The following is a 10,451-nucleotide window of genomic DNA, read 5'->3' on the forward strand; positions in this document are numbered from 1 at the left end:
CACCAATACCACTCCCTGCATAAGCTCACTGATGCCTCGCTGGCTGGTCAGGCTGCAGCCAGTACCAGTTCCTTCCTTCTTAGCAGTTGTGCTTGCATGAGCTACATTAAAGCTGGTGTCTCTTACACCTCTGTCATCTCCAAATCATTGAACAGATGGCTTCAGATAAGTAGAATATAATAGTTATCCTGCCACAAACAAAGATTAAAAAGAAAAACAATTTTACTTTGATGCTTTTCTGTTTTAGTACAAGCCCTGCACATAAATATTACTTGGCTGTTGATCCAGTCTCAGAATCCCTTTACCTGTCAGATACCAACACCAGAAAAGTCTACAAAGCAAAATCTCTTGTTGAAACAAAGGATCTGCCCAAAAATGCAGATGTGGTGGCAGGAACAGGTGATCAGTGCCTTCCATTTGACCAGAGCCACTGTGGAGATGGCGGAAAGGCATCCGAGGCCTCTCTCAACAGTCCAAGAGGTAAGAAAAGAGTATACCTGAAGTACTTGGTGTTGGTCATCTGTCATTTCCCTCTGTTACTTAGAAACTCATGTGCAACTGCATGTACAAAAATGGGTCTTAGGTGATGATTTAACCAACTGTAAGTAGGCCAAATAATTTCATTAAGCTCACTTACATACATTTTTAATACCAGTCCTTTATGAGTGAGTAGAACGAGCAGTAGGATCCAGCTTAGCATGCTCAGAAATACTCGTGTGTCAACACTCCTCTTTTATTACCTTTGAATTGCGAGGTGGCAGCATTTAATGATATTTAATTTTTAAGCGAATAAAATGATTGCAAAGTCCATTTTTTTAGATTTTATGCATTCAGGTGATTCCTGTAATGTTAATAACACTTACTCATACACATTAAATCAGGTCTGTTCAAATCAGACAGCCAGCAAAATCAGGTTTATTTGGAACTCTAGTTTGTCCTTCCTTATTAAATGCACTTTGCAAAATATGTGTATCTCACCTACTGCATCTGAAATTAGTATTTTGCTGCAGCCTTCCTGGCAGAGTACATCCCATATTCTCAGAGGCAAAATGCGTGTGAAGCCCTGAAGCCTCACCAACGCCACAGTTAATCCCTTGCAGCGTGCATTAGAACTGTGGTAAAGTCTCTGGATTTGGTGCTCTAAAGCAGCTGATCTCCCTCATCTCCCACCAAAATCTGTGGAACAAAGGGTACTCAACAGCTCCCATGGCAGAGCACTGAGCACCGATTAACATGCTTCCGCTATAGTACACGTCTTCCTCCTAATGTCTAGCTCTGAGGAAGACTTTTGATTATTTATTGTGAGCTAATAAAGAATGGCTGTATATCAGTAGGAAATTAGAATGTATATCCAAGTAGAAACATCTCTGAGACAACCAAATAATCCTGGTTTAAGGCTTAGCAAGAGACACATTGTAATTAGAGTGACTTTAACATGTCTTTAATGATAGAAGGTAAGTGTGAGGTAGGTACAAATAAATGTTAATCTTCAGGCAGCTAATTAATGTAATTAATTCTAAAAATAGAGGAAACAAAGGTTTTCAGATCCGTTAGCAGGGAAATGATCAATGTTTTATTGCTGATTACAATTGATTATATCTAACTATAATACAATTACTTGTTCCATCTTATTTTCTTATTGGGGAAGTATGTTGGTGAGAATTTGTAATATGCTACTTACTTTTAAAACATCCATTCATGGCCAGCTTCCTGAGCAGAAGGTTCTAGTGATAATGAAATGAAGAGGAACAAAAGTACAGTTCATGAATCCTGGGGTAGCAAGCTAATGTTAAAAACTTAACTGTTAGCAGACAATGGCTCATATATCAGCAAGTTCAGGTAATGACTCCCAGCTGCTTTTGATGTATGCATCTACTCTATATTAGATCAGTTTGAAATTGTCAGGTTTGTTATATTTTACATTTTAATCCCAAGGAACTGTGAATTGCCACATGCCCTTTTTGTACAGCAAATTGCAGCACTAACTTGTAGTCATCAGCAGTCAGAACAATTAGCTGTGTATTATCATAACAGCCTTGAAAGTACCTGTCCTTGTTTACTCCAAATTGTAAGGGGTTGAATAACCTTGGAGTCGTAGGAAGTACTTCCCTGGTACCCAGAAATATATTATTAAGAAACCTACAAGTCTCACATACTTAAATACAGGTTGAGAGATTCTTTTGGATCACTGATTTTGCTTGTTCTGGGAATAATTGTCAAGTAGGATGTCATCACATTTCCACTGGAATAACACTCAAACAGGATACAGGTGTTTTTCCTAGGAGGCAGGGAACACTGACAATAATTTTGTTGAGTCCAGAGACTCATCAACATCTTATCCATGTTCAAAAATAGTTGAACACAAAGCAACAGAGTGTTATGTAGTATTTGACCTCAAGTAAATTAATTGCTTCAATTTCTCACCTCTGACATTTTTACAATGCAAAAATAGGTACATGATAATGCAGGTAAAGACAAAGTAATTGCCAGGATGTTATTAAATATAATCAACTTGCATTACTCAATGACCAGACGAGATTAGCATTTATTTTTTCAACTGATCCAGAAAAATCTTTAGCTTTTTTTTTAACTCCTCCATTTGCCTTATTGTTGTTCTGAATATTTCTTTTTTGCCTATTACAAATGAAAAATAAATTTACCTCTTACCTGGTAAAAAGGTGATATCTAAGAACTCCGTGTAGTTGCCATCTCACCTTGGTTAGTTACAGCTCAAAAGCTGTAATCTCATTTTTGCTACCAGCTGCCTGTGACTCCGAGTAGGGCCTTATCCATATGACTCAGTTTATCCATTTGCAAAACTGGTATGTGTTACAAAGTGGGTGTTCCTTTTGAGACTTAATCGTGTTTGGTAGCATCCTTAGAGGTATGTTAATAAGGTGGAATTCAAATACTCTTATTTACTTTTCTAAGTGCTGTTTTAACTTTTTTGAACTCATAACAATGTTTCTGCTTCAGGGGGCACAAAAGTAGGTTTTGGAAAAGTCCTAGATTGTTACTGAATGATTTACATCTTTCATCAGCTTTTGTTTCTCATTATCTTTATTTGGCAAGACTGCTTTTGCCTAGTGGCTGGGAATTAAATGCCAGACAGGAAAACATCAAGAAGTCACACTAATCCATTATGATTTGATCCATTTTCCACAACTTATATTTTGCAAATAACAATCACATACAGCTTTATTCAGTCTGTTCCCACTTCTCTGTGAGGGACTAGAGATGGGGCTTAGTGAACATTAATCTTGCACTATTGTATGTTGAGCTGACTTTGAAAGATGCTTTTAAACATGCATGGGTGATGTAGTTGAAATTTGAACTTCAATATATTATTTTTACTGCAACTTTAATTCGGTAGAGATCTCAGACTAATGAGTCATGTAATAGATGACCAAGTACTTAAGCAGAATGTGGAATGATACAAGGTGGGGACATAAAATAAGATCCGTGACAAGCTGAACACATTTATTACACAAGAAGATATTGAAAATGAAGAAGTAACTACACAAGATATTAATCATTAACTGAATTCCAATCACCTGAACTTTAAAAAGTAACAGATTTTAATTTGGGGGGGTGGATTCTGTTTGGTGGGTTTGGGGATAAATTGATAAGAAGTATTTATGGCACGTCTAGTCACCAACACTATCATTTAAACAATCTGGATTCGTAATTTTATCACATAAAGAGACAGTGTCCTGATTTTAACTAGTCATTGAGTATTTGATCAGTAAGAAGCACTAAAATTAATAGATATAGCTGGGAGGAGTTCCACTTAGCACTGCAAAGCCAATACCTGGATCAAAGGCATTAAACACTTCTGAAATCAGTCAGCTTTAGACATGTAAATAGATTTGACTTTCCAGACATAATTGGCAGAGGCGGTGAGAGGCTGATACAATGAAGTTAATACATTTTGCCTGAGCTAAAGGTTCTCCCAGTCAGTACACTAAGAAGAGTGTCTTAGATTAACATCTGATTTCAATTAACTTGTATTTGTGACGCACTCAGAGCATTCACACAGGACAGCTGTGGTGGAAATGCAAACTAAGTAACTTTTGTGAAAACAATAGGTCAGTCCAATGGTTGAACCCTAAGCATCAGAAGTGATTTACAACATTTGGGAAGCCCAAGCACTAAATCCAAAGGTTTAAGCATCTAAGGATCCTGCAGTGTCTGCTTTTTGATTCCTGGGTCCAGACTGGACTCTAGAGCTAGAAGGTAGATGTGCATGCTCTCTGTGCAAGCGATGTGTGCAGCCGAAGCCTCAAGAAGTTAAAAACTGAGTAAAGAGCATTTGAATGCAGTGAAGTGACCTCAAAGTAAGCACTAGGGAAATGTAGAAGGTTGAAGTTCTAAATCCCATGCATAAAAATACCTTATACACAGCTGCAGGGAAGAACCTTTTTCACTCAGACCCGTGGCCATGAACTAGCAACACAAATGAAATCTTAAAGTACAAATCAGTTCTGCAGCACAGTTTTATTCATTTTGCTTGAAATTACTAAGGAAATCCCACTAAAAAAACATGGTTTTGAAAATATGTGTGCCTCAGTAGCTTACATGTGAAAGTATCAGTCTTGTTGCTCACCGTCTGCAGCAATATTTCCTAAAGGAAAGCTGTAAGAACAACTGCTCAGATTAAACCTTTACATTTGTCAAATGACAGTAGCCTGTTCAGGACATGCTCCTGCTTAACTAAAAGATTCCCATTACCTTCAGTAGGATGCACACCAAATTCCTAATACAGCCTCTTGTGAAAACAGGACCCCCTTGGAAATTATTTATTCAGCGATCTTTGCTATCCTGTAAATTCCTAAGACCTTTTCAACCATTCCCTACAGTTTGAAAGGAAAGCAGAATGGGGTGAGATGTTTCATTAGCAATATATAAAGTAAGAAGTAGACAAACCAAGGCGATTTGCAGCCTCCAATCATTGTCATGTATGCGTAATAGAACAGCAGAAAAAAATCATCTCATGCCATTTCTGATTCAGCAAAATTTATTCCTTATTTTTCTCTTAAGTAGTCTTAGCTACCTATGATTTCAGAAGTCTGAGAATCTCATAGAACATTTAAGGTAAATTTTTTTAGACAGCAAGTTTCCCTAAATTTCATCTGACCTTCATGTGAATGTATAACTTTTCTGCTAACATTTGTCAGCAGTAAGTATGACCCCAGTCAATCATGTCTCAGACTGGAAGCAAGACGTTTTCATTCGCTGTCACTAGTTAAAAATGCTGTGTGCTCCAACTCTACTGCTATGCGTCTAAAGAGAACAGCACTAGAGTGCAAGTACCAAAGTCATGTTCCAGCTGACAAAGAACCACTGAATATTTTGCTGCTGGTACTGTGACAGTAATGAAGTGAAGATGACAAAGATCACAAAGCAACAGACTGCAAATCACTTGAATCATATTTTGAGTGGTGTATTATGATAACCTATAAATAACTAATTGCATAAAATTGCTTTAGTAGTTTCTAGATGGCAGCTTTAATTAAAAGCACCGGAGACATTTAGAAGTTTGGAAATGGATGGCATGTAATTTGCCCTTTTACCACCATAAAACGGTAATTAACCAATTTGATGCACTTCTTCCTATTAAAAGTTTTATGAGAATTGCAAGTTCTTTCTAAATACAGTTTTTCTTCAGCAGAAGGTGGCATTCTCTTTTATCGGCCCTCACCAGTAGTTTTAGATGTTCTTTTTCAAATTCTTCAGAAGTTTAATTAGAAGTTTTCAGTATAAAATGCTCATTTGCAAAGTTTTTAGCTGAGAAAAAACTGTTAAGTAGAATTTCCAGAAGTGGGCAATATGTAGCTCTAGCTGCTCTTTGTTGATGCATTCAAGGAGGATTTGTTCCCAAAAAGTCTCTTAGAATGCAAGTGCAGACTAAGATGGCAGTGGGGAAAAAAGAAAAGAAAATCTCTTAAAGGAGAATTTACTGTATTACTTTTAATCCATATTTTTAGCAATATCAGCTTAGCTGCATTAATGTTGAAATGCCAAAATTATTATACCTCTGATCTTTCAGTCTAGAAATCATATATATTTTGAATTTATACCTGTAAGAACCACAGACAGAAGTGATCAGTTTGCTTTCAAGTGTTATTTGCATTTGTAATCATATATGTATGTGCACTGAGGCAGATCTGTCAATGGAAATAATCCTTTATCCAAAATCACTGCTGAGAATTTATAACAGAGAAGTTATAATCAACCTTCTGTGTTTATCACGGTTGTACCCAGCCCATCCACTAAGTACTATTTTGCGCAGAAAACAGTTAAAAAGAGCAGATTTCTTTCTGCAGAGCCTTTCTAGTGATGATACATGGTAGCCATGTGCAATTGCACTAGCAGAGTTCATTTTTAATGTTAGTTAACAGCAGTTAAATGGTAATGATTGAAAGACCTTAGTGTTTTAACTATTGTTCCAAGATGCCTGTGCATAAATCTACTGGAGATAAATGTTCATAAGAGCAACTGTTTTCCATTCAGATAAAAAATTTAGTCCTAAGACAGTCCCAGTGACTAAAGAAGAATAAAACCAGTCCTTCAGTACAAGTGTGTTACTCAGAAAAAGAGATTGTGCTCAGCCACAAGACTAAATCCTTGCGCAAGTTTATTTTGTCCTTAACTCGGACATCTGTGTTTAATGAGTAATCTCATACACAAGCAAGGTAAGTCTGTCATTTGTGCAATAGGTCACATCTGTGCCCAAAGACAGCATCTGCTGAGCATTCAATTTAGTGCTACGGTTCCTTAAAAAAAACCCAAAAAAAATAAGAATCAGACTGAGTTTAATACAAACTCTGCTCATGCTCTGTGCAAGGAAAAGATACCCCAAAATGACCTTTTTAACTCACTGATGGAGTGAACAGTGTTCCTACTTAAACTCAGTGCAATTCATTACACTCAGCATGTGCCTGTTTCCTCTGCAAGTTCCTTGGTGATTAAAGCACAATTGAAGTGCTGCATGTGATTTGAGTCTGCATTACACTGTACGTCAGAAAAGGATTAAAAATAAGCTCTTAGAGTACAGATTATGTGAAGCATCATGCACAGTGTGACAGGAGCATTAATGAATCCAGCTCTAATAAAGAACAAATTGGGACAGTTCGGCCATAAATCGTATTTTGTTTTCCAGTGGATGCCTTGTATAGGGTTTTTGTCAGCAAGACATAACGGCTAAATATTTTTCTCAAATAGGTAAGGTCATATTTTAGTGTACATTAGTAAGGACTGGAAGCAGTAGTTTCTTGTTGAACACTGGTACTTGAAGAAACTCGCTTCTTAGGAAGTACCAGGAATTTATCATCTTCAGTAGAAATAATGAAGACATGGGCTTGCTTATGCCATCACACTGGCAGATGTACTTCCCTTGCAGATAGATTGCCTTTCTGCAATGGCTGGAGAGCAAAACATTAAAGGATGTTTAGTTTTCTTATATGGTCAGTGTTTGAAATCCATTCAGCAACACAGCTGAGTAGCTTTATTTCATTGCAGCATAATTTTTGGTTTTTATATAATGGATGGTTTGCAGCCAACACAGCCATCTGTTCACAGGGAAATTGTGTAAAACAGAAGATGCACTTGCCCTAGTGATAGGTCCTGGCCCTGTGTTATCCGTGGCAGGGATCTGACCCAGGTGAGAAGCACAGCTCCTTGTATACAATGCAGCACCAGCCCTCTGCAAAGGCAGACTGAGACACAGCACATGTGCTGTAGTTCCTCATCTGAGCCTGTGAGCCACACTGGAAAGCAAATCCCATCTAATACTGCTCCACAATACAATAGCAGTAAGGTTAGAAACACCCCCAACAATCAGAGCTGCAGGCACACCACAAGTGTCACATAGGATGGTCCTTGCTCCTCAACCCTTCTCTGACACAGTAGTCCAGCACTGATTTTTCTTCTCAAAAGGATTCTTGAGGAGACTCTCAGGAAAGTAGGAGGAGGCTGGAACTGAAGAGACTTTGGTCTCCAACCTTCACATATCTCCAAAGAGAAAACCCTCAAAAAGTTACCTAGCAGGTTTTCCATTTACTAATAATCACAGAATACCACGTTGGAAGGGACCTCAAGGATCATCTGGTCCAACCTTTCTTATCAATCTCTTAGCATGTTTCATCTTTACAGATAAAGCTGATCAGAGCAGTAATGAGACCAGGCAGGAGGGTGGGAACCCCTAAGCATTCAGAGCCCAGCTCTACCTGTGCTATGGCAGGGTTCCAAACTGTGGCAGCCCTTCTTTTCTGTAGAGAAGATTTATCCATGTACAAAATAATCTGCAGATCATGACTTAGGCCATTGGGAGCTATTGTCATGAAAGCCTCTGCAGACCTCCAGATGCACCACAGAGGGTGCAGTCCTTTCAAGTGCAGCTTGCTCTGTTGGCTTCTGCCATGTGCATTCCCTCAGAATAACTTGGGAAAAAACTCATCAGATTTATGTATTAATTGTTTATAAGGTCATTAATAACCAGGCCAGGTTTCTTTTTTTTCTTTGGTTGGAGTCCTAGAGTGGATGTTTTAGCAGCTCAGTTGTGTCAAAAGAGATTTTGCAGTTCACACATCTAGCCTTTGTTTCTGAAGAGGCACTGGCCCTCAGCTCCAGCCCTGTGGGCACCCCTAATTCTGGTGTTTTGTGTGCACAGGTCTCCTCAGCACAAAGTCTTTTTAGTGTGCATGACGGGCAGACAGAGGTGCCACCCCTTCCCAAAAGCTGGAACACATAGGTCACCCTCCACAATACTACAGCAAACCCTTTTGCTTCTCAGATGCACTCTTTTCCTCAGCTCACCTTCAGACCCTCAGCCTTTCAGATTTATAATTGGATTCTCAGAAGCAGATGACAGCCAGGAGCTTGCCAGTTGCTCTGTAGCTTCTGAAAGCACCATTGCTCTCTAATTAAAGAGTAAAGATCCTCTGAGGGAACCAAGGAGGCGCAATGTATGAGCTGGTGGGCTGGCATGGAGTCCTAAGATACCTGCTCTTCCTCCAGCCTTTTTATAACCTCCCTGATTCCCCTAGCTAATCTATCCAGCCCTTCCAGGTGATTTCAATCCCACAGGTGACATCTGCCCTGGAAAATTGGATATTTCAGTGATCAGCCATTTCACATAATGAAGTCATGTATCCTAATCCTGTACCCTGCAGCACTTCAGCAGTCCTTGGGCATTTTTTGTCCTGGATGGATAAGGTGACAGGGTGGTGCATACCCCTCTTCTAACACCAGTTCACAGCCAAATAAATACAGTGAATTGACAGTTTAAAGAATTAATTTTCAACCCTGTGCTGATAGATGTCCTGAAAGCTGGACATAATAGGAGCACTAGACACTAAAGTTAACTGCTGTGGCCTTTGAATGTTTTTTGTGATGATACCCTCAGACATTTGCATGGTGCCTAAGCATCACCTGTCCTGAAGAGGCACCTCTAGATGGGAACTGGGCGGTAGGGGACACAGTGGCAGGGTGTACCCAAAGCCTGTCCCCCTGCAAGACCTCACAGCCTCAGTGCCTCCCTCTCAGCCCGAGTAGGAAATGGAAACCCTCCATCAGAGGAGGTCCCACTGCTCTGGCACGGGACAGAGTCGAGCCTCTGCTGACCTCCTGCTGTGGTAGAGAAAGTGGTGTGGACATTATTCCTGCTTTCTGTTAGAAAAGAAGTGGTCGTGGGCAGTTTGTCTTGGGACCCTGCCACTGGGTGCTATGGGGCTGGGAGGTGAGGGAATTCAGTTTGGGGTTGCTTTCTTCTTTAATGGTGTGTGGAATTGCTGTGTAAGAACCTAAACTGGCGTGCAGACAAGTGTTTTGTAAACTCAGAGTACATGCAGTCTTCGGCTGTGCTAAATGCAGGGGACAAAAATCAAGAACCATATAAGCCACTGTCCAAACCATCTGTTCAAGCCCTCTGCCTTTCATTTCTGTGTAGCAGAACATAAATTCATTATTAAAATAGCTTGGCTTTGCACAGCAGCTGCTGTAATAGCAAAGTTATGCAACTTTAAATGGGAAATTGTAAAGTAGTTTAAAAAGCAAAAAATTGAGCTGTTTTGGTAGAAAGGATTTCACAAACCTAACATGAATAGAAATGCTTTTCTAGCTATATTTTCAACATTTCAGGGAAAAAAAATCTTTCTTACAGTTCATGCAATATAGAAGAATTTAACAAATTGAATGTAGGAAGAACTGGGGAGAAAGTGTTAGACTGGTCCAGAACAAGGCTCGACATGGCTGTACCACACACTGCTAATGGGAGGCAGCAAGCCCTCCATGCCTCAGTTTCCCCATTGAAATACAGAAGACCATGTCCTTTGTGTAGCATGCACATTTGTTCCAGGCTGCACCTCTCCTGAGCAGTGGTGCTAGAGGTAGTGCAGATCCAGAGGTGGGAGAACTGCAGTGGTTCCTGCGGAAACCCACTCCCGTCGGGA

General features: G+C 39.5%; 1 protein-coding gene across 1 annotated transcript in view; it reads left to right on the forward strand.

The window, feature by feature from the left end:
- Nucleotides 1-10,451, forward strand: part of TENM1 (teneurin transmembrane protein 1) — a 91,275-nt gene that overhangs the window by 36,618 nt on the left and 44,206 nt on the right. The window contains exon 10 of the mRNA XM_010017600.1: nucleotides 248-480. Coding sequence (XP_010015902.1) covers nucleotides 248-480 — 233 coding nt within the window. The remainder of the gene's footprint in view (nucleotides 1-247; nucleotides 481-10,451) is intronic.

The sequence above is a fragment of the Nestor notabilis genome, unplaced genomic scaffold, assembly GCF_000696875.1.
Source record: "Nestor notabilis isolate BGI_N333 unplaced genomic scaffold, ASM69687v1 scaffold5037, whole genome shotgun sequence".
Classification (NCBI taxonomy): Eukaryota; Metazoa; Chordata; class Aves; order Psittaciformes; family Psittacidae; genus Nestor; species Nestor notabilis.